Source organism: Lissotriton vulgaris, unplaced genomic scaffold (assembly GCF_964263255.1).
Source record: "Lissotriton vulgaris unplaced genomic scaffold, aLisVul1.2 SCAFFOLD_1053, whole genome shotgun sequence".
NCBI lineage: Eukaryota > Metazoa > Chordata > Amphibia > Caudata > Salamandridae > Lissotriton > Lissotriton vulgaris.
In genome coordinates, this window is record NW_028253052.1 from 653929 (window position 1) to 679620 (window position 25692).

Below are 25692 nucleotides of genomic sequence, written 5' to 3' on the forward strand. Positions count from 1 at the left end.
GAAAATTCTTCCCTCTGCTGCCCAGAGAAACTAGGGAATCAGTTGCGCGTGCCCTCATCTTGTCCAGATTGGACTATGCTAATGCTTTGTTTTGTGGTATCCCGGCGTATCTGGTCAAACGACTGCAGGTTGTCCAGAACGCCGCGGTCCGCCTTTTGTTTAGCATTCCGAAATGGCAGAGTGTTCGGTCACACATGCGCGCACTTCACTGGCTTCCTGTAGCTCAGAGAATTATGTTCAAATCTCTCGTGCTGTCATTTAGAGCTGTCCACGAGCTTGGCCCCGGCTACCTGAGGAAGCGCTTCTCTTTCTACACTCCCTCTCGCTGTCTCAGGTCAGCCTGAAGGACTGGGTTCTTTTGGACCCAGCGGTGCCAGGGCACAACACCTGAAACCTTCGTGGGTAACCTGCTCCGGCGTACAAGTCACAGAGACACGGGACACTTCCTTCGGCGTCAAAGATTCAAGGTTTATTTGCTGCAGGGAACACAGAAGTCACAGGAAGTACATCGAGTGTAGTTCGGGGAGACTGCTTCAAATTGGTTCTGTGGATCGCTCCTTTTATACAGTTTTTACCCATAGGATAACATTGAACACAAAAGTTTACAACCCGGTTCCCACATTTAGCTCCCAGAGGGGTCGCTTTGGTCGCTTTGAAACACACAAGGTCCGGAACATAAGTGCGGAAACATTTGGCGGTTCCCAACTGTAAAAACCCATCTTCCCACCATTAGCAAATTCCAATCAGCAGTAAAGTAGATCGAAATAGGAACAAAGACAGGTGCAGAGGAAGACGGAGACAGTGGGGAGATCGGAAAGGGTGTAAAAGGGGAGGTATCGGGAAGCACGAGATACAGGCATCAAAGGGACGTGCCTAATGAAATGCACGGCTGAGACAATAAGCCCGTGCGGCAAGATGAGCCTCAAGCGGCGCCATCTGCCTTACAGCAGCAACCCCCTCGTCATAAAGACACTTTCAAAGAACATGTGTCTTCCGCAAATATCTTGGGAGTCCCAGGGTCGCGAAGCGGACAGCGTCCGTTCGCTGGCTACTTGAGGGCAAGAGACAAAATGGATGCCGTATCTAAGATGGAACCCGTGGGTACAGATGAAAAACCCACATAACAAACGAACGGTTTAAGTTAGCACAGCGAAACTGCGCACACTTACTAAACTCGTCATTTGCGGTTCATAGATACCAGACTCGATCATATTCGTGCGAGTCGAAAACACCACTTACAATTGTCACGGAACCTCAGACGCTCCTTTTGCCCTCATGTAGGCAAGCACTAGTCGGAATCATATTCGATATTCATCAGACCATCAAGATGTCGTTGTAGCATAGCTCTGTCCAACCGAGTCCCCTTGGTAACAGATGGTTGTCTCATACACGTTGTAGCACAGAGGCCACATAAGGCAGGACCACACTGCACACAAAGGCAACACGTGAACAGGAACACTACCACAACTCCGATGATCATCAGAATCTTCCAACCCCAAGTCGACATCAGGCCCCAAAACCATCCAAGTAGCGTCCAATCCCCTACATCCACGTGTATGGATTCGGAGATCTTATGCAACTTCGAGATGGCTTGATAGACAGTAGGAGCATTATCTGGAATGAAAATGCAGCAGCTCGAATGGATCACCCTACATACCCCACCGCGATCTGCTAAGACGACATCTAAAACCATACGGTTTTGTAACGTCATAAGTCTCTCCGCCTGAAGTTCTGTGGTGATATTACCAAGGGCACTGGCAGTAATATTAGCTGTCGAGTCTACCACTCGAGTCAACTGTCTCAGGTTCCTACTATTAACCATAGGTCCCCAAAACGGGAGGAAACCCTTGAAAAAGTCTCCTGCCTCTTGACCGGCAGTATCCTCTTCGCTAATTACGCCTCGTACAACTCTAGTCTTATGATAATCGGCATCTACAGTGAACGTCGGAGGCAACAAATTTGCAATAAAACATGAGCCCATGAAGTCTGCGGGCAACCATGTATATGCACGATCATAACAGATAAAGTATGTACCCTTGGCAGCCAGAAACACAGGGGACGAGAATATTGGCAGAACGTAACTTTCAGTGCAAGCACTTGCTCCAAGTGTGGCTTGCGAACCACGACCCACAAGACAAAGATTACCAGTGTGGGGTACGACCCATATTGGAGGCGAGCTTTTAAGCTGCTTTTCACTAGTGAACATACTATATTCCCCTCTACTTAGGACCCTATAGGCTCGTACCTCCTCTTCAGGGATAAGAAAAGGATCATGGATCTCATCTTCCATATCCTCTATTGCCATCGATAGCAGCCTCTGATACGAGGTAGGACCAGAGTTGGGGGAACGTTGTTCTTGAATGGGGTGGAAACCCAGTGTGCTTCGAAACATTGTTTGAAATGCTCGAGCTGACCCTTGGGAACTATACGGTAACACCAGATATGGAATTCCCTTACCCGCAGTATGTGGCATCAACCCACACACCCAACAATTAGTAGTGTTAACCACTAACTGATGCTGATGGAGAAGCTGAATAAAGGAATTGTTGCGGAATTCTACACGTCTAGCCTGCTCGTGTTCCGGTAACATGTGAAAGGAATGAGGAGAAGCAGTAGAAGTAAGGTTAGGGTGAGGAGTAGGAGTAGGGGTAGCAAGTAAGAAGTAAGACATAGTATAATACACCCCACCCGCCAATAATGCAGAAGCAGTCAGAAACAACACAAACAATTGAAGTATAAAACGTTTGGTACGACTGAGTCGCTGCAGCTTGAATCTGTATGCCTGAGCTCCTTCCAAATCATTCAGCTTCGAGAATGCCATTCCCTACGACCGTCCGCAACGTTTCTTGACGCACTTCGTTCTGTGCAGCAATAGTCAATCCCCAGGAGTTCCTAGGAACCGACGGCCTTTAACCTAGCGTCAAGACCTACTGTCCAGAAGGAAGTACGCGCGCGGCCCTACGGCCTTCAATACACAATATGTATATATAAGCACAATGTCTCTCAGCTGTTGAAGGAAAAAAAGATACAAGGAAGAAGCTTGATATATGTACAAAAAATTTCAATGATACGAATGTTCAAAACTGATCATGGGAAACGAAGATATTGCAGTTGTCAATTTCAGCAAAGCAAGAAAATTTTATTTGTCCTTAGAGTGAGATCGCAAAGAATATCGATGTTTCCCGGGACGTGTCTGCTCGTCGAACAAAGGATCCGTTGAAGAAACAGCGTCCTGCTGATCAGTTGGTTGATCTGGTCTTGAGTCTTTTGCTGATAAGTGTTCAACAGTGGCTTTCTGCTGCGCTGAGGGTTCTCCAACAAGCTGTGCGTCGCTAAAAGGTACAAACGCCGGCAATGTTTCTGTTTCTGTTGACGCAATGCCTTTCCTTACCCACGGGTCTGCCGGCAAAGGAATAGGGACTCGCTTACAATGGGTAGCATGTACCCAATTTTTCCGCCCCTCAAGACGAACGGCAGTCCTCGTGGCCAGGAGCACCTGGTAAGGTCCGGTGAATCGGGGGTCCAGATTGTTCTTGCGTGAAAAATTTCGAGTAACCACCCAGTCCCCGGGCTGGAGCTGGTGGCCTGGACCCTCCGTCTGCGTTGGCAAGGCGTCGTAAACCTGTTGGTGAATTAACCTCAGTTTAGCAGTCAAGTCATGTAAGTAATCAATCAACATCGGATACTCAAGATCAGAGAATATTCCTGGCCTAGGAACCCCCCACACATTCGCAGGACGGCCGAACACTATTTCATAGGGACTAAGCCCTATTCGGGAGTGTACAGTCGCCCTAGTTGACAGTAGTGCTAGAGGCAAAGCATCAGGCCACGAAAGTCCAGTCGTAGCCTGAATCTTCGCTAATTTTAGCTTAAGGGTACCATTGTAACCCTCAACCAATCCAGCTGACTGGGGATGATTGGCGCTATGGAATTTTTGATTAATCCCAAGGCCCTTACACACACTCTTCATCACACTTCCAACAAACTCACTTCCGTTATCTGACCACACGACTCTAGGCATTCCATACCGAGGAAAGTATTCCTTCAGTAGGATTTTCGCAGTAGACAAAGCAGTATTATCTTTGAGGGGATAGGCCTCGATCCATCGGGAGAATGCGCAAACCACAACCAGAACGTATTTCAGGTTATTGCATCTCTCCATATGGATGAAGTCCAATTGGATCACCTCAAAGGGATACGAAGGAGGAGCAAAACTGCCAGGGGGAGTTGGGGTTCCTTTGCCAGGATTGTACATTATACACACCATACAATTCTTCACCAGACGTTCAGCACACTTTGTAATGCCGTCATTCTTCCACACATCAGCCAGCAACTTGCAAATGCCTTTCGCGCTAATATGCGCTAACCCATGTGCCATTGTCACAACGGCCAGCACATACGCATCAGGCAACATCCATCTTTTCTGATCTGACAAATCAATCCAGCAACCATTCACATCCAACTTTCCCGTACTTTCTTTCCACTTCGTCTTTTCAGTCTCAGTGGCCTCATTCTGTATTGCTTTCACGCTCTCTATGGTATCTTCACACATACTTGATTCTGTAGGCCACCTAACCGAACTCGTCACATACATTCGAGTGCTAAGGTTCCGGGCAGTCTCCTTAGCAATCTCATCTGCAAACGCATTACCACGACCAACATCATCCGTCACTTTACGATGCGCACTACACTTAACAATTGCAACTTGTGCAGGCAAAGTCAATGCATCCAAAAGATCGTTCACAAGCTGGCCATGCTGTATTTTCGTGCCATGCGACGTCAAGAAACCACGCTCTCGCCACAATCGTCCAAAACTATGCGCTACACCGAAAGCATACTGGCTATCGGTGTACACATTCACACGTTTCCCTTTTGCTAACACACATGCTCTAGTGAGAGCAATCAGCTCTGCAGCTTGGGCAGAATTCTGATTCAATCTTGCAGTCTCAACAACAGTATTCAATGTTACAACAGCATAAGCAGTAGTCACATCGCCATTCGGCAACTTAAAACATGACCCATCCACATACAGAGTGCCATCCGGGTCTTCCAATGGGGTGTTTTTAAGGTCCACTCGACCTTTTGTTTCCTCTTCTGTCCGCAAGTAACAGTCATGTTCTGCTACTTCATCTGACTCTGCACTAATTGGTAACAAAGTTGCCGGATTTAGGACATTACAACGTTTTATCTGAATGTGGCTTGCCAAGAGCGTCAATTCGTACCCAGACAACCTCGCACTCGTCAAGTGCTGAGTTTTCGTTCGATTCAAAAGAGTATCGACTGCATGCGGAACCATCACCGTAAGCATATTATCCATGACCAATCCTGCTGATTGTCGGATGGAGACCGCAGCTGCCGCAGTTGCTCTCAAACAACTCGGCAATGCTCTAGCTACTGGGTCTAAGGTCGAGGAAAAATATGCACATGGACGTTGCTTACCACCAAAAGGTTGCGTTAGAACACTCAAAGCACAACCTTCCCTTTCGTGAACATATAACGTGAACGGCTTGCTGTAATCAGGGGTACCTAACACAGGAGCCGAACACAATGAATCACGTAATTCAGAAAAACTTTTCTGACATTCTTCCGTCCATGGTAAAGGAGTTGAAACATCCTTGCACGTAAGAGCCACCAATGATTTCGCTAGCAATGAAAAATTAGGAATCCACTGCCTGCAGTACGACGTGATACCTAGAAAGGCACGCACATCTCTTTGGGTTTGTGGCACAGCCATTCGCGCAATCGCTGCAATTCTCTCTGGGGTCAATCTCCTTCCCTCCTTTGACAATAAGTGACCTAGATAGGTTACTTCTTGACAACAATATTGGAGTTTAGAAGGTGACACCTTGTGATTTAACTCACAGAGATGTTGCAGCAACGACACTGTAGCAATTTTGCAAATGTCCTGAGTATCAGCAGCCACCAATAAGTCGTCGACATATTGGATTAAAGCCGCACCAACCGGCAACCGAAACGCATCCAGTTGACCCTTCAAAGCTTGACTGTAAATCGATGGACTTTCACAGTAGCCCTGAGGAGCGCGTTTGAACCGGAAGCTACGTCCACCAAGAGAGAAACCGAAAAGGTCCCTGCTCTCTTCGGCAATCGGGATGCTGAAAAATGCATTTTTCAAATCAATCACCGAGAACCATGAAGCAGTAGCTGGAATCAGAGTCAGTAGCGCCGTGATGTCAGGCACAACAGGAAATTGAGGAACCACAATTTTATTTACCTCCCGTAAATCGATAACAAAACGATAAACAGGCGGTTTGGTAGGATCAGTACGTTTAAGAATGGGCAGTACAGGGCTGTTGCACACGTTTCCCCGAGTCTCCTCAATAACATCTTTCTCGATCAAATCATAGATGATCGCTAACAAAGCTCGTTCACCATCAAGGGAGATACGGTATTGGGGAATACGTGGCAATCGCACATTAGATTTCAATTGAACAACATAAGGGGAGATATCAAGTAGGCCCACATCATTTGGACCCGTCGCCCACAAAGACGCAGGAAGAGAATCCAATTCCGGTGGAAGCTTATCGAGGGACAAATACATGGGAGAGACTACCCTCTCTCCTAACGTAAGCTTTACACCCGCAGGAGAACAATACAAAGTTGCATACAGACGTTTAAGCAAATCCAGACCCAAAAGATTTTCGCCACAACCAGTAGTCAAAATCAACGGAGCTTCGAGCTCACGAGGCCCAATTTTAAGGGGCAAAGGGCGCGAAACTGGATTGCTAACGGGGGCGCCAGAGAATCCAACGGAAACATTTGTTAAGCCAGACAAAGGTGCGCCAGGGAGTTTCGAATGCATGATAGAACTTTTCGCTGCACCAGTGTCCAACAGAAAAGGCTCAACGACGCCTGATGTAGCAACTGCGACGTAAGGCCCTCTCTGATCAACCGGAACTGATACCACCCCCTCTCCTTGTCTTTGGCTGTCCTAGTAATTACTGTCGTCAGTCCCCTGATCGACGTAATAATCGTCTACATTATACTGCGCAGATCGTCCTTGCGATGATCCACGTTGATCGAAACAGTTATTAGAATTTGATGAATTGTCAGAACGATCATTCTGAGCACCACGACCTCTACCACGTGATGCGTGCTGTGAACCACCACGGCCTCCTCTGGATGAATTACCACTATTACGTTCGTTTAAAGCAGGACAATTGAATTTAATGTGTCCCTCCTGTCTACAATAAGCACATTGATTGTACCCTAACGAGGATCTTTGAAAAGAGGAATCATTACGCGACTGCGATCGATTCGATTGCGACTGTGATCTATTCTGCTGAGACGCATTCTGATTAGAACGTGGCGGATACGCTTGTTGTAACAACACTTTAGTTTTTAGCTCTTTCGTCTTTTTATCGGCACGGTCATTTTCTTCTTTCTCTCTATTCTCATAATATTGTGCCGTAGCCAAAATCTGAGCCGAGGTAGAAACGGCCCATGCACTCTCTGAATTCTTTAATTTATTGCTAAGATCGGGCAACAAGTTCGACACAAATTTATCCACAAACAACCTCTGTCCACCCTCAGTACCCATATCCTGTCCACTATGATCAATGAATGCTTCCTCGAACCTCGTGAAGAAATCTGAAACACTCTCATCTTTCTTCTGCTTACAAGCGGACAGCTTGTCCCAATTTACCCTCATAGCTGGCATAAGCGTTTTCATTAATGCAATGATTCGCTGAGGAAGAGCAGTAATCAATTGATCGGGTTTAGTAGCAGCCACTTGTCCAGCGTCTGCCGCTGTAATGGCAGCCCAATCACCACCTAATTCAGTAGCGTGATCTTGGTGACGAATCTTAGCCCATACCGGTTGCGGTACGACATTGCCAAACAACATATCGATATCGGCAAGATTCATCACCGTAGCATCTACAAGCTGCGATAATTCCTTATAATACCCAGTAGGATTTTTACGAGGATCGGGCAAAGATTGTTTCACCTGAAGCACTTCCGATCGTTTCCATGGGAGGTGTATCCACACTCTCTCAAAATGCGCTACTACCTGAGGATTAGCATTAGTATCAGCTGGTATCCAAACTGGCGGAACTTCACGCATAGGATATTGGCCAGACTCGTCTTGCTTTTCAATGTCCTCAACGAACAATGCATGAGGAATAGGAGCGGGACGAAGAGATAGCAACCGCTCAATAGCACGTCGAACATTAGTGTCTACTATCAGTCCAGTTGCGAACTGAAGCCGAAGTTCAGACAGGGCGGTCAGCACCTCGTCAGGCGCATTGGCCACTATCTGATCATGAAGGAACTTGCACATTTCGTCAAACACATATCTCTGAGTTGGTATGTTGAATTGAGTAAACGTTTCGAGGACAACACGAGGTGGATTTCTAAGAGGGTTTACCATCCAACCCATCGCCATGTTGTATAGCGCAACGCGTTCTCTGTTACCAGGAAGCTGACTACGTCTCTGAGGACCATCAGAACCAGCAGACCCAAAAACAGGTCCGAGCGACTGAAAGAAGTTTGTCGCAAGGGGAGAATTACGATTACGAGTAGAGGGAGAAGAGTAAGACACAGGACTAACAAGAGAAGGAGTAGAAACAGTAGCAACAACAGGGGTTAACAACACAGGAGCAGTAGCGGGAGCAGGAGTATGTGGAAGCGGAGGAGCAGTAGGAATAGAAACAGACAAAGGAGCAGGAACAGTCGGAAGAACGGGTGCAGGTTGAGGAACTGGTGGAGGAACAATAGGTGGAAGAACAGGTACGGCAGGGACCACAGGAGCTGCGGTACCCTGTACGTATGGAGGTGGCGACTTCATAAGATAGGACATTAAAGGATCCTCAACTGCCTCTTCCTTCTTATCCGACTCCGTAGGCAAAGCGGGATAGCATTTATCTATGGTCATACGCTGTAGCCTCTCAAACACTTCCTTATCCTTATCCTCCTTATCACGCTGGAACTGCTCAGCTTTCTTCACTATGGTAGCAACATTATCTCGCTGACTACGTTTATTCTGTCTGATTTCTTTCTGTCGGGCTTCTTTGCGCCACAACCGAAAGGCATCAAACATGGCCGGCCTTGATTTACGTTCGAACAACTTTATTTCCAAATTATCTAAGATCGACGCTTCGAAGCTACCGTGAGGTGGCCAACGAAGGTCGCCGTCTTTCTTTGTATATTTAATCCAATAATCGTTAAAAGCAATCGGGCCTAGCCCATGTTTGCTATATAGGTCATAAGTAGGAGTTCCAACCGGAGGTATCGGACATGAGTCCTCCAGCAGGGAATCCGCACCACAAGGTCTAAAACAACTGAACAAAGTACTGCGACCAGGCATCTCGCACACTAGCCGAGTTTCACAAACTTCAAGGGTTACGGGATTTACCAAGTCCCAGCAAAGAACAAAACCCTCGGTTTTTGGCGGCTGCAGTCGTCAAACAATACAACAACAAAGTACGCTAGCAAAGTGTCACCGACAAAAACACTCACACAGCGTGTACAACAAAAACACTCGCTAAAGTGTCAACAACCAAGAACTCTGGGAGCGACCCACAAATACTTAACTCAAAGATCGATGGCGTCCTCAGGAAGGCCCGTCAATCGTCTCGCTATACCAAGGTCTACGCCAGGCGCCAAAACAGGTCTACAGTCAGGGCAGCAGTCCGTCGCAGCCGTCAGGAGGCGGGAATCTTCGCGGGAAAAGTCTTCGGGCCACTTATTTCGACAACAGGATCGATGAAGCGGGGTGCACCTTCCCTCGGAGATTTCACACGAAGTTCCTCACGATCGTCGGGCTTGGACCGGTACCACTGATGCAGCCCCACGTTGGGCGCCAACTGAAGGACTGGGTTCTTTTGGACCCAGCGGTGCCAGGGCACAACACCTGAAACCTTCGTGGGTAACCTGCTCCGGCGTACAAGTCACAGAGACACGGGACACTTCCTTCGGCGTCAAAGATTCAAGGTTTATTTGCTGCAGGGAACACAGAAGTCACAGGAAGTACATCGAGTGTAGTTCGGGGAGACTGCTTCAAATTGGTTCTGTGGATCGCTCCTTTTATACAGTTTTTACCCATAGGATAACATTGAACACAAAAGTTTACAACCCGGTTCCCACATTTAGCTCCCAGAGGGGTCGCTTTGGTCGCTTTGAAACACACAAGGTCCGGAACATAAGTGCGGAAACATTTGGCGGTTCCCAACTGTAAAAACCCATCTTCCCACCATTAGCAAATTCCAATCAGCAGTAAAGTAGATCGAAATAGGAACAAAGACAGGTGCAGAGGAAGACGGAGACAGTGGGGAGATCGGAAAGGGTGTAAAAGGGGAGGTATCGGGAAGCACGAGATACAGGCATCAAAGGGACGTGCCTAATGAAATGCACGGCTGAGACAATAAGCCCGTGCGGCAAGATGAGCCTCAAGCGGCGCCATCTGCCTTACAGCAGCAACCCCCTCGTCATAAAGACACTTTCAAAGAACATGTGTCTTCCGCAAATATCTTGGGAGTCCCAGGGTCGCGAAGCGGACAGCGTCCGTTCGCTGGCTACTTGAGGGCAAGAGACAAAATGGATGCCGTATCTAAGATGGAACCCGTGGGTACAGATGAAAAACCCACATAACAAACGAACGGTTTAAGTTAGCACAGCGAAACTGCGCACACTTACTAAACTCGTCATTTGCGGTTCATAGATACCAGACTCGATCATATTCGTGCGAGTCGAAAACACCACTTACAATTGTCACGGAACCTCAAGCCTCGCTGGCCAAACTGACTCTTCCCCGCTATAAGCGGGCTAGGCTGGGCGGCCAATCTATTTCTGTGGTAACTGCGAAGGCTTGGAATGCTCTCCCTCTTCATTTGCGTACCGCCCAGTGTCTATCCAAGTTTAAGAAGGATCTCAAGACCCATCTGTTTGCTTGTTAGGTCTAGGCTGTCTCTCTGTGTTATGTTTGGTCACCTCCGCAACGCGCCAGGATACTCCCCAGTAGCAGAGCGCGCTACAAAACAACCTATAACATAACATAACATGAGGTAAATGAGCGTTTTGTATAGTCTGTGGGGCACATGCTTCAAACTTGGGAATTGAGAGTCCTTAATAGCGATTATTAAGGAATCGCTATTAGGGAGTCGCAATTACCTATGATTGTAGGTTTTATACAAAAAAAGTGATTCCTACATATTCCTTAATAGCAAATCGCAAATTGCGATTCGCGATGAAGGAATAGCTTCCCATTCACGATGAAGGAATGGCTTCCCATTCATTCCTATGGGCCATATAGGAATGAATGGGATTGCATGCGCAAATAGGTACTCACAAATTGTGAATGAAATTTCAAGGGGGCAAGGGTGCCAAAAAGCCACCCTGATGCACCCCCACAAAAGGTAAATATGCACCACAATGCACTTGAAAAATGATTTTTGTTGCATTTTTCAAAGGAATGAGAATTTGCCTAGCCTTGGTGCTGGTAAGTTCAAATTCTATTAAGGACTCGGAGGCGAGGATTATGCCATTCTTTCATCGCTTTATTCTCTACAGCAGCAAGAAAAAATATATCACAAACTACTTTTCCCATGAACATTCGGTAAAAAAACAAAGTCAAACATGAGTCCTATCACAGTGTCCATGCACCGGTGGCTCCCATCATGCTCCGCTGTTCTTGCCTCCTCCTCTTTCTTCGCGCGAAGCTTCAACTCTAGTCCAATCACGCATCCTGTTTTGAATTTTCCGCACCTGCAATAGAACACACCATCAGATCCATCCCTTCCAACAGAAGGACAGCAGTAAAAAGGAAGAGCATCACATCGCAGAGCAATAGCCGTACATCCGTTAAAGTAACATAAACGCCTTACTTACTATGCATACGGGGAGGGTCCACTTCAAAGAAGTCACTGGGTGGGATAATCCTCGCCTCCGAGTCCTTAATAGAATTGGAACTTACCAGCACCAAGGCTAGGCAAATTCTCATTCTATGTCAGGACCGGAGGCTTTGGATTATGCCAGTTCAAAGCTTATCGACCACCAACCGAGCCACATCGATAACTGGCTTGAAATAGAACCTCTTGAACGTGGAGTCCGAGGACCAATCAGCCGCTCTCATCAAATCCTCCAGTCGAGCCCCAAGGGCAAAAGCTTTAGAGGCCATAGCTCCTCGCGCTGAGTGAGCCCTAAATTGCTTGGTATCAATCCCCGCCTCCTGCATCACCCAACGCACCCACCGGGCGATCGTTGGCGAAGTAACTGCCTTATACGGTTTTCGTAGGGCAATAAGTGGCTGCCGCTCACCCGGAGGGCGAGTATCCTCAGTCATTTCTTCATAAGCACGGAGGCACTGCACCACACACAGTTTAGGGGAGTCTTGAAAGGCCGGGTAGGAAATAACCCGAGTAAGGGTCTTGGTCCGCCTGCTGACGGAAAAAGAAACTCCCTCTGGAGAAAAAACCCTGGCCGTGATAGCCAGCGCTCGCACATCCGAGACTCGCCTGCATGACACAAGGCACAACAACATGGCTAATTTAGCCGTCAACTCTTTACGAGATAAGAACCTGTTCGGTTGCCAGGAAAGGAACAAATTCAGCACCCTGTTCACATCCCACAGGGCGGAATTCCGAGGCTCCGGCGGCAAGGAAAGCCATATACCTCTCAAGAGCCTGCAAACAAAAGGGTGTTCACCAACCGGGGAACCCTGAACCAGGTCATGTCCCGCCAAGATCACCGACCTGAAAGTATTGATCGGTCGATAAGCCAGACCTTGGTGAGCCAGGTCGGCCAAAAAATTCAGGACATGTACTACAGTTGCCCCCACGGGATAAAAACCCCGTCGCACACACCAACGGCTCCACCTATGCCATGCTGATCGGTAGCGTTTGGTCGTGCTGTCAGCCCAAGCCTTGGAAAGCAAGTCCTCTGCTGTTCTCGAAAGGCCAGGCAGCGTCCAGCGACGCCTGAGAGCCTCCACGCCATCAGGCGCAATGAGCCCTCCTGGACTAACCTGTGGGGAGCTCCTTCTGGATTCAGCAGAATGTGAGGAGACTGGGGGAGTAGGATTGGAGAATCCCAGGAAAGTTCCAGTAGAACCGGAAACCAAACTTGCGATCTCCACCACGGAGTGATCATCACCACCTTCGCTAACTGACGGCGCAGCAACGCCGACACGCGCGTTATCATCGAGAACGGTGGGAAAGCATAGCCCTGCACGCCCGACCAGTCCTGGAGGAACGCATCGGTCGCCTCTGCCAGAGGGTCGGGGCGCCAGCTGAAATATCTCGGGAGTTGGTGGTCCATGCGGGACGCAAAGAGATCCACCGAGAACGGACCCCAACAGTCCGAGAGCCTGGCAAACAGAAGAGGATCCAGCTTCCAGACGCTGGCGTCCATGACATTCCTCGAGTGCCAATCGGCCACCTCGTTCTGGCGTCCCGGCAAATATTCTGCCGTAACCGACACCTGATGGTCCAGGCAAAAGTGCCAAAAGTCCCTGGCGAGGTCCGCCAACATTCTGGACCTGGTGCCACCTAGATGGTTGATGTAATAGACCGCCGACACGTTGTCCATCCTGAGAAGGACGCAAGATTGCACTCTGTCCTTGGTCCAACATTGCACTGCGAAGGAGCCCGCCAGCAACTCCAAGCAGTTGATATGCAAGGACTGCTCGAAAGCGGACCAGGCGCCGCCCGTGGAGAAATCTCTGCATCTGGCACCCCAGCCTGAGCGACTGGCGTCCGACTCTATCACAATGTCGGGAGCCGAACCGAATATCGCACGGCCATTCCAGTCTTCCATGTGCGTGAGCCACCACCTCATCTCGTCCCTCACATCGTCCGATAAAGGAATCAACTGAGAGTACGTCAGTCCCCTCCGGCGATGGTACGCCTTCAAGCGTTGCATGGTGCAATAATGGAGGGGGCCTGGGAAGATAGCCTGGATCGAAGACGACAACAGGCCCACTAACCTCGCTAGGTGACGCAAGGAAATCAACTGCTTCGCCAAAGTTTGGCGCAACTCGTGTCTGATCCTCGACATCTTCCTGGTCGGCAGACTCAAGGTGGAAGACACCGAGTCTATGTTGAAGCCGAGAAAGGTCGCGCACTGCGCGGGAACCAGAAGAGACTTTTTCTCGTTGATCACGAACCCTAAGCCTTGCAAAAGGTTGACCGCTGACTGCAACTGAGACTGTAGCCTCCTGGGGCATTGGTCCATGAGCAGCATGTCGTCCAGGTATACTATCATCCTGACACCTTGGGCACTCAAGGCCTCCACCGCCGGACGCAACACTTTTGTGAAGCACCATGGCGCCGAGGAGAGCCCGAAAGGTAGAGTGGTGAACTCATAGACCTGATCGTCCCACCTGAACTGGAGGAAACGCCGGTGTGGAGGGAAGATCGGAACCGCTAAGTAGGCGTCCTTTAAGTCGAGCCTGACCATCCAATCGGACGGACGTAAAACATCCCGCAAGAGATGTATCCCCTCCATTTTGAAATGGCGATACACCAGCCACTCGTTGAACTCCTTTAAATTTATCACAGGGCGTCTGCCCCCATCGACCTTGTCTACCAAGAAGAGATTGCTGATGAAACCTGAGGGGTGTTCGCAAGCGCAACAAATCGCCCCTTTTTGGAGGAGGGCCGCGACCTCTTCGCCCACCAAAGCTGCATCGCGCTGGGAAAAGGTAATGGGGCGAGGACGTTGTAGCTGACATGGACGGCCATGGAACTCCAATTGGAAGCCCTGCACCGTCTGCAGCACCCAAGCATCGCTGGTAAGGGAGGCCCATGCTGGAAAGAACTGCGCCAGCCGCCCTCCCACTCGCAAGCTCGCGGAAGGCAGCACACTCACCTCGACCACCGCCTTGCTGTTGGCCTCGTTGACCGCCACATCCTCCAAACCTCTGCCCTCTTGTGGGGTAGAAATTCTTGAATCTGGCCTTGTCCTGATACTGGCCGCGTCCGGAGCCTTGTCCTCTATCCGAGCTGGTGCCCCGACCGAACGAGCGGCCCCTGCCTCGTCCGGCCTTGTCAAAAACACGAGGTGCGAAAACCTTCTTGATGTTTGACTGAGCACAATCTAGGGAAGTAAAGGTAGCTACGAATTTTCCGAGCTCCTTAATGAACGGGTCACCGAACAATCCCCCTTGGGCCACCGCCCCTGCCTCCGTCGAGGCGAGATCGCCCAGCTTGGGGTCCACCTTGATGAGGAGAGAACTCCGTAGAGAGGGCGCAGTTGGCGTTGCCCAAAAAAATGATGGCCCTCTGGGCCCAATTGAATAGCCCCGAAAGAATCTCATCTATGTGCCTTGCAAAATTATCACTGATTATCTAATGTATACATGTTTGTCTTTTGAAAGTTTCGAATAATATATTTAAAAAGAGAAAAATAAAAAATATATTTTTTTTCAACATAATTTTGAGTCTGTGTGGATTGACCTGGTTTTGTCCTGTGCAGCCTCAGCCTCTGGTCTATTCACCCCCCCTCTTCTATCACGATTGGATCCTCTAGCTGGGACCTCTATAAATATCAAGGCAGGGTACCTTCTTTTTCTCTATCCAATTGGATAGCACACCCGGTAAGCAGACTGAAAGTGGAGCGCGCGCGCGCATTGAATAGAAGAAAGCGCGAAATCTCGCGAGAAGAGCGTCGACCATTTTGAAGTCAGGTGGCCAGAGCCAATCAACGCAAAGGAAAATCGGGCGGCCATTTTGAAGTCAGGCAGTGCTCCGATTGGTCGAGAAGTCTCAAGAGACTACCGGTGGCCATTTTGAAGTGAGGCAAACTGACCAATGAGAAGACAGAACAGCGCCGCAGCCATTTTGAAACCAGGAAAACATGAATAAAACGAGGAAAGTGACGATTTGAGCACCAGAAAAGAAATAAGCACAGACAAAGGCAAAGAAAATATACAGTGATAATGGAAAGTGCTAAATAGAGCACCAGATATAAAAAGAAGCACAGGCAAAGCCAAAAACAAAGAAATAGGAGCAGAAAGTGCTAAGAAAAGACACAATAAAGAACTAAAGAAAGGATAAAACAAGAATTAATAAAAGAGTGCCAGGGAGAGCACAGAAGAAATAAAACAAGCACAAGGCAAGACAAAGGGAACCAATAAAAGGAAAGGATGGCAGATACAAAAACAGAAAGACAAAGTGCACAGTATAGGAGACCACTACCATTCAACTTGTCTGAGCCACAAGTAGGAACTCGATGGGAGAAATGGGTCAGATGCTTCGAGAGATACATGGAAGCCACTGATTTGACTGAACCAAAACAACTAGGCTTATTCCTAACCTTAGTAGGTGATGAAGTTGAAGACCTATTAGTGACACTGCCAAAAGAAGAGACTGCTAGCTATGACAAACTAAAGAAGTGCCTAACAGACAAATTTGACCCGCAGAGAAATGTCGACTGCGAGCGATACACCTTCACGATTGCGTTTCAACAACCGGATGAAACATTAGATAATTTTGCAACAAGATTGCGAAAGCTCGTAACACACTGTGAGTTCGACAAGTTTGATAATGAACAAGCAATCAGACTGCTTATCATTGAGGGCTGCCGTGACATGGAGTTCCGTGCAAGGATTCTAAAGGAACCAACATCACTAGATAATATCCTATCATTAGCAAGAGCGGAGGCAAGAGCGACAGCACACGCAAAGGAAATGGTGCGAGGAAAAGAAAGACGAGTGGAACAAGCACACCGCATGACAAACAACAACCGCACGAGCGGCTGGAAAAAAGACAGAAATGAACAGACAGCAAAGAAACAACCGGAAGTAACATGCTACCGGTGTGGACTTGAATTTCCACATCGAGGCCCGTGCCCTGCATTTGGCCAGACGTACAGGAAATGCAATGGGAGAAACCACTATGCCAGTGTGTGTCAAGGAATGCATTTCAGGAATGACAGAGGAAGAACGGGAAGACCACGAATGTCAACAAACAGGCACGTCAGACATGTTATGACAGGAACAAGGAGCTTATCAATAGAGTCAGGTGAAGAAGAGGAAGAGGAAAAGACTGAACAACTCTATCTCATGTCGGATGTCACTACAGAATCAGCTGATGAGGGTGACAAAGGAGAAAGAATATGTCTTGTAGACAAAAACAAAATGAAAAAGACAGAGTCTGTGACCATAGGTGTAGGATCACACAAAGCAAAGTTTGTCCTGGACAGCGGTGCAAAATGTAATATCATGTGTGTGTCGGAATACGAAAAGATGAAGATAAAGCCAACGTTGAGGCCGTCCCGAGTTGAAGTATTCACCTGGGGGTCCCGGAAACCAGTAACAAACATGGGAAAATTCACGGAAGAACTGGCATACAAAGACCAGAAGACAAAAGAAGAGATTCACGTGTTGAAGGGTGACATCCCAGCACCATGCCTGTTGAACAACATCACAGCTCAGATGATGGGTCTACTGGAAATTAATTGAATTGACGTACAATATATCAGAGAAAAGAAGCATCCTGAAGGAATATCCCAAGTTACTGCAGGGCCTAGGAAAGTTGAATGGGCGGCAAATAACACTACACATTGATGAAACAGTGAGGCCAATAGCGCAACACCATCGGAGAGTGCCAATACACCTGCAGCCACAAGTAGAGGAAGAGCTTAAAGCACTCCTCAAGCAAGACATAATAGAACCAGCAGAAGGACCAAAGCCGTGGATGTCACCGATCGTGGCCGTACCAAAGAAAGACACGTCAAAAATAAGAATATGTGTCGACATGAGTATACCAAACAAAGCAATCGAACATGAGAGGCATCCTGGACCTCATCTTGATGATATGATCAGCTGCCTAACAGGCACAAGACTTTTCTCCAAATTAGATTTATGCAAGGGATACCACCAGCTACAACTAGATCCTCAGTCTCGATACATCATGATGTTCTCTACACAGCTCGGTCTCTTCAGGTATAAACGTTTGAGTTTTGGAATATCGTCCGCTACAGATATTTCAGGAAACAATACGACAGATAATAAGGCCAGTGAAAAATAGCTTAAACTACAGCGATGACATTCTGGTGTTTGGAAAGTCGAACGAGGAGCACGACAAAGCATTGAGAGATGTATGCTCTCACCTAGAGCAGGCGGGTCCGACACTAAATGAAGAGAAATGTGAGCTGGAGCGGGACAAATTAGTATTTTCTGGCCACATCTTCTCCAAGAAAGGAATGCGGCCCGATCGCAGCAAAGTAAAGACACTAGAAAGAGCGAAAGAACCAAGCGATGTGGCAGAAGTGAGGTCATTCCTCGGCCTTGCCAGCTACTGTGCAAGATATATTTAAGACTTTGCCACTGTAAGCGCACCACTAAGAGAATTGACAAAACAAGGCCAAAGCTTCACATGGACCGAAAGATTGCAGCAAAGCCTTTGAAGAGATCAGACATGCTGTGACGGCAGTAGACCACCTAGCATATTTTGACCCAAGGCTGTGCACTGAACTGACGGTGGATGCCAGCCCAGTGGGACTAGGAGCAATATTGGCACAACACCAACCAGGAAAAAACTCCCCAAGACACGTAGTAGCATACGGAAGCAAGAGCCTATCGGACGTAGTAAAAGGATACTCCCAGCCGGAAAAAGAGAGCTTGGCGGTAGTATGGGCATCTGAACACTCTCACATATCATCTACGGAAAACCGTTCACAATAATAACAGATCACCAAGCACTGATAACAATATATGGAAATCCAAATGCAAAAACACCACCCAGGATAGAGAGATGGGGGATACGGCTAATGGACTACAATTTCAAAATAATACACACACCAGGGAAGGAGCATAATCCGACTGACTACGTATCAAGGCAACCCCTGCCACAAGCGTCGCAAGCGACAACCATGGCAGAGGAATACCTAAATTTTGCACTCAAACACAACACACCGGAAACCATAACAATGGAAGAGCTAGAACAGGAGACAAAGCAAGACCTCACCATGCAAGCTATAATGAAAGTGACAAAACAGCAAAGGTGGAGGCACGTAAACAACAGCAGCTGGGAAGAAGGAGTGATAAAAGAAGAGCTGTTGGCGTTGAAAAAGATCAGTGATGAGCTCTCAGAAAGTGAGAATGGAATAGTGATGAGAGGCACCCGGATAGTAATGCCCCGAACACTGAGGAGAAGGACAGTAGAACTAGCACATGAGTCACATTAAGGGATTGTAGCAACGAAAAAAAATGCTTCAAAAAAAGAGTGGTTCCCGGGACTAGACAACATGGTAGAACAAACTGTGATGCACTGTCACATCTGCCAAATAACAGGGCCCCCATCAAAGCCAGAGCCACTGCAAATGTCCAAACTTTCACAGGCAGTGTGGACAGAACTGGCAGCTGATTTCTATGGGCCTCTGGAGACAGGAAATTACCTGTTGGTAATAATAGATGAGTTCTCCAGATTCCCAATAGTGAGACAAGTAGCATCAACCTCGGCAAACGCAACTCTGCCAGTTCTGGATGACATATTCGCAGCACGGGGCTCGCCACAGACACTGAACAGTGACAGATGTGAAGGGGCCAATGATTACTGCGTCAGCAGGACAATACCACATCACTCTAAATAGTTTGCACTTCAGAGAACTGAAAATAAAAGCAGATGAGTTGCCGACACATGGGCTGAAGGAAGACACACAAGCAGCACAAACTGACATCAGAGTCCAATGACCAAGAAGAGAAAGCAAGAAGCCCAAAAGACTGATTGAGGAGATGTAGAGAGACGGAGGCCTGTGGAGACTTTTCTCACCATATCTCTCTCTCTCTCTCTCTCTCTCTCTCTCTATGACCACAGGCAGCATCAGGCAAAATGTTTTGTTTTGCAACAAGGGGGGAGATGTCATGCCCAGGCCAGGGTCACTAGGACCCTGGGCAAAGGGCAGAGGCCAAGGGACACCGGACACCTATACCGGTTTAGGGGAGGGGACAGGAAGGGACAAGGACATTCCAGGGAGGACCTCGAGGCGAGAGGTCAGGGATCATACAGCTGTGCAGATAAGCCAATAAAGAGTGCCTGCATATCGACATCGCGTCCTGTGTGTTCCTGGGGCTGATGTACACGACATGCATGTTCCCCTGTGTCTGTTTAATATTGTATGTGCTCACACATGGAGAAGCCTGTCTAGTCACCAAACAGACATAAATTTATCAATTGCATATACTTTTTTCGCTTATTTATTTTGTTTTATTGAGGAAGTAAAATTCAAAATGCATATTTTAAAAGAGGACAATAGATTAAGCATTAGTTACTTAGATCTGTGAGCAACCTGTAGGTCACAAGTTTAAATTTTACCATTGCCAGCTCAAGAATTCGTCCTTCTGTTATCAAATGAGTAATAAGATGATAATAGCAAACCAATAACGTTCTATATATGTAGCTTGTATAAATAATGCTTTTTATTAGAAAACATCATTATTTTGATAGTGAAATTGAGATGCTATAATTTTATCCTTGTTTTCTTTTCACTCTCGAGTCAAAACTCAATAGAACTCGACTCCGAGCTCAGAGTAATAGGAGGCTTTCTTATTGTCTAGGGCAAACGTTTGGACTTCAGGACTGGAACAGGGGCAGGGCAGGTCAAACTGGCATTCTGGTCTGCTGCAGCCCTGCCATCAATGAGCCTACTCCTGAACTTGTTTCAGTTCTGGTGTTCGCAGAGACGTTTTAAGGCTTGGGCAAAGTGGGCTATTGCCCAGTGGCCCCACTTTCAAAGGGGCCTCTGAGAATGTGAATTTTCTGTCTTTGACTTCTGTCTATTCTTTTTCCCTCTCTAAATCTCAGTGCCTCTCTGGGTATCCCTGTTAGAAATTAGGTCTGTATTTGGCATAGGTTTGCATCCAATTCCAAGAACAGCCCACCATCGCAGTCAGGGTAAACTACATGTGCATTTTAATTTAACCTGTGCTCGCCCTCTGGTAGCTTGGCACAGAGCAGGCAGGTTTAACTTAAGAGGTAATTTGTAAAGTATGTTTGCAACACACACACACAGACACACACACAGTAACACAATGAAAACAACGCAAAAAGACTCCACACAGGTTTAGTAAAATAGAGAATATGTATCTGAATAAACCAAGACCAAAACAACAGAACTCCAATAACTAAAAGTCAAGATATGGATTTTTAAAGAATAAATGCAAATACAGTGCTTTGAAGTCAATAGAACTAAAAGGTTACTTGAGGTCGCAAGGGGCCGAGGTAAATCCAAAACTCAGGACAACTGCGATGGATTGCCTACGAGACTCCCACAGGTCACACTGAAAAAGTACCTTTGATGGAGCAAAGTGTCGATGCTGAGGACACGATGTGTCGATCTTTTCCACGTAGTTGAGTCGCTGCGTCGTCGTCGAAATCCATTGAGATGCAGGCAGTGCATCGTTGTCGAGCCTCACCAAGTGTTGTTGTTGGGCCACACAGGCTGTAGAACCGCTGTCGTCGAACAGCTTCTGTGTCAGCGTCGAAGGAAGATGCCTCCGTTTTCGACCGGCGCAAAGGTGACGATGCATCCGTTTTGTAGCAAAACAGCTACAGAACCCATTTCTGAGGCCCAGAACGGGAAGAGGCACCTCAGGCTAGGGTAGGACTCACAGATGGTACAGAGTCCAGCAGCACCATCAGAATTACAGGAAGTATTTTGCGTCCCTGAGATTTCAGAAAACAGGAAGCAAGCCAGCAAGCCCTTGGAGTCACCCTAGGTTAAAGTGAGATGGGCCCAGTCCTTGTCCTCAGGAGGACAGAGATCAGCAGGCAGCAGGGAAGCTCAGCAAAGCAGAGAAACTGTTCCTCAAAACAGTTGTCCAGGCAAAGTGGAAATCCTTACAGCACAGCAGTCTTTACTCCTGCAGAGTTCTTCCAAGGTATGTAGTGTTAAAGTCAGGGCCCCAGTACATATACCCAAATGTACCTTTAAAGTGGAGGGTGACTTCAAAGCAGCTCCTTGAAGTGCACAGGTTCCCTTTCATGCCAACCCTGTCTGTCTGCCGGCTATCTGAGGGGGGTAATGAGCCATTTGTGTGGGACACAGGACACTGTCCATACAGATATAAGTGGTAGCTCCCACTCCCCCTTCCTGCCCAGGAAGATTATCAGAATGAAGATAAATGTAGATGTGTTCTCTGTCACACCCACCCTTCGTGTGTTTGTGGCTGTCTTGAGAGAATGTACAAAGTGTAGCGGTCACTCAGATGTGTATCAGAGACAGGCTGCAGGCACAGAGCTAAGTTGAGAGCAGAGAAAGTACTTATTTTTAAAAGTGGCATTTCTAAAATAGTAATGTCAAATCCAACTCTACTACTAAAGAAGATTCATCATTACTATTCCAAAGATATGAAACAGGATTTAGTTACTCCTTTCTAATCTGGAATTACAGCTTAAAAGGGTTTAAAGGAATTCCCAGTGTTAGCCTATAGCAGGAGTAGGCCTCACAGTAGGGAAGACCGGCTTTAGCTGTTTGTCACTGTCAGGTCATGTAACACTTAAAAGTACATATCCTATCTTTTACTTACACAGCACCCTGCCCTTAGAGCTACTTAGGGCCTACCTTATGGGTGACCTATCTGTAATAAAATTGGAGTTTAAGGCATGGCAAGTGGTGTTAAATGCCAAGTCGAAGAGGCAGTAAGCTTGGAATGGCAGGCCTGAGACAGGTTTGAAAGGCTACTTGAGTGGGTGGCATAATCAGTGCTGCTGGCCCAATAGTAGCATTTAGATTACAGCCCTAGGTATATGGTATACCACTTTACAAGGGACTTATAAGTAAACTAAATATGTCAATCTGGTATATACCAATGTCACCATATATAGGGGCGAAGCACATGTACTTTACCACTGGTTAGAAGTGGAAAGGTGCTCAGAGTCCTAAGGCCAACAAAAAGACACAGCAAAAAGTGGAGGCAAAAGACAAAAAGTATAGGGGAAGACCCCCCTAAGGATACCAGGTGTAACACTTCCTAGCTCAGACTGTGTCTTTCTAACCACTAACTTTGTAAGGATCAAATGGTTCTGGAGTAAGACCTATTTCATCTATTTTTGTGTGACCCTATTAAAGTTTCACATATAATTTAGTATTGTTTGGCATCATTTGGGACTGAATTAGTAGGAAATGGGTAATAACATTCAAAATGTGTTTGGTACTGAGGACCCCAAAATTTGTCTTGTATGCGTTTTCCAGTTGTCTCCCTTGTGTATCTCTCATCCCCTCCACTTCTCGTTTGACCATGTGTTTCCTACTGCCAGATCCGTATTGCTCTCTCTCACCCGTTTGCTTTTCTCCCGCCCGCGCTGTCCATTTTGCTTCTGCCCAACTCGTGCCCATTCTTGTGCTTCCTGCCCTGCCGTCCGTGCTGCCTCCGATACCCACACCCTTCTTGTTGCCTAAGCTCCCCAGCCTCGTTGCATCCTCCCAATCTCGTTGCTTTGCCACAATCTGCTTTAAAACATGCTTTCATGTGTGTTTTTTATTTTTAGTTACCGATCCAACTCAGATCGGTAACTACAAAGAAAAAAAAAGCAGCCTCATCATTTTGTATGTACCGACATACGTGTTGCTCGCACCTTCAAAACTATGCTCGTCAAAGGCTTTTGTTTAAATCTTTGGCCATGTCGCCCAGCATCCAGGATGCATGGCAGTTTGGCTAAAAACCATTTGCAAAGCCAGGAGATTCCAAAGTCGAAACCTCTTAACTGTACCAATACTTGTTATTCAATTGCTACATTGTACCCAGTCAGAATCTGTGAGGCTGACGTGCATACATTTAGTTGAGAGTGAGCTCCAGGAACCTAATTAGACGTTGATGTAATAATGATGACACCGACTAAAGATCACTTAAGTTAGGGGTGTGTGGAAGGAAATGAATAAATGTGCAAGTGATTGCAAAATACTCTTCCAGTTTAGTGGTAAAATCACAAAACCCTCAACTGAAAAGGAAGGCCGAATACAGTCACAGCCTAGATAGGAACAGACCTGAATTTGTGGTAAGTACTTCATTTCCAGTTCATGACAACAACTTTAAATATAACATATTTTGTCTAGATATTTTTGAAATCTCCCATAGTGATTTAATGTGTTGTTTTACGTATGCACACTCCAGGCAGTTTAAGGTTACACTGCTTTGCTAATTCTTAAAATAGGTTTAGTTCATGTAGAAGTTTCCAGAAGGTCTTCCAGAGAATGTATAGTGTTCATTGTTATCCGGCAGACTTTAAATGAAGGGATTCATACACCTCTACTCCACTCCTAGCAGTAAGTGCAATACATACACTGTACAACAAACAAGAGAGGAAAGTTGAAAACAGCGTGCTCCAGTGCTAGACTTGTCAGCTATACTGACAGTGCAAAAATGTTAAACAAGATTGTATTTTAATGGGAATTCAACTATTCGGAAAATCTAGGAGTATTACCAAACACTTAACCGGTTCATTCATTAAATGCAATTAACTTGATGTTTATTTGTTTCGTTCTTTAAGTGTTTAGACTCTAGTAAAGTATGTCTTTATTTAAAATATTTTTGCGGTTTTGAATAAAAAAATGTTATGGTGTGGATTGATTTTTGTTCATTTGAAGTGAAATTTTGACTGATTACTTACTTCACCCCCTCAGTGAAACTCACATATCAAAGGGCCGGACTAACACATAAAGCAGTTTGCACATTACTTGATGAAGTTCTTATGTACAGTACTATGACATCCCGCTAATTACAGAAAATGCCAGGCAAATGTACTGTAACATAACATAACATTGAAAGACATAGCATACTAGTAATAACTTTATGGGTGGTATGTCATAAGATGTGGGCCCTTGCCCCGAATTCGTAACACTGAAAAATAAACTCTGTTCGTGTAAATAGGGGTAAAGAGCATCGAAAGAGCTTGCCAATAGACATGTATCAGACTTATCAGTTATTGTTAACATCAAATAACGACATTATATTGTAAGCAATTTTTAGTGTAGTCTACAGTATATGACACTGAAAATGTTTGAGGAACCCTTCTTTTCATGTTTTTTATACCTTACAAATTGATAATACAATAATAACCTGAAGTGTGAAAAATTAGGCTACTCTCCGTGGTCAATGTCAAAAAATGGAATGCTGACAATTTATTAAATTTATTCCAAATTGTAAGGAAGGTGCTCTCAATATATATCTAGGGATATTGATGGTAAAATAGCTGAATTTTGTGGAAAGTTCTGGTTTATTTTAATCAACACTGTCCCCATTAAAGAATGTTTGAGCCTGTCAAGTGACCTAGATTTGCAATCAAAAGAAATCTGAGCATACCTAAGTTGCAAATCTTTAAGAAGCTAATAAACGCATGTTGGCTTTTCTACAGGTACAGGGTCCATCTGCAGGCCATTCAACAGGCATTGGCCCCGTGTTTACTAAGGTAAGACTTACACATCAAAACGTAGCTTTTAACCACCATGATATTGGCTTTTTGTGATAAAAGAAATCTAGCTCAGGTGGAGTGCCTGTTGTGAACATGCTCCCAACCACAGTTGAGCAGTTCAAATGTTCTTGATGGCAGGGATACTCGTATTTTTGTATAGCTGATGGCTCTAGTTAGCTTGTCATATGGGTTCTTATTTTTTTATCTGATCGTTGATAGCTGTATCCTCGGATATCATGTGTGCGACACCTCAGCAGCGTTGATTGCTGCTAATTGTACATAGTGAGTCACACCTCATTCACTTAGTAGTTTTTTGTCTTGGAACATT

General features: G+C 46.5%; 1 protein-coding gene across 1 annotated transcript in view; it reads left to right on the forward strand.

The window, feature by feature from the left end:
• The window catches only part of LOC147661177 (palladin-like), a 347061-nt gene that overhangs the window by 280568 nt on the left and 40801 nt on the right, over window positions 1-25692 (forward strand). The window contains exon 5 of the mRNA XM_086951261.1: window positions 25308-25361. Within this exon, the coding sequence (XP_086807387.1) occupies window positions 25308-25361 (54 nt within the window). The remainder of the gene's footprint in view (window positions 1-25307; window positions 25362-25692) is intronic.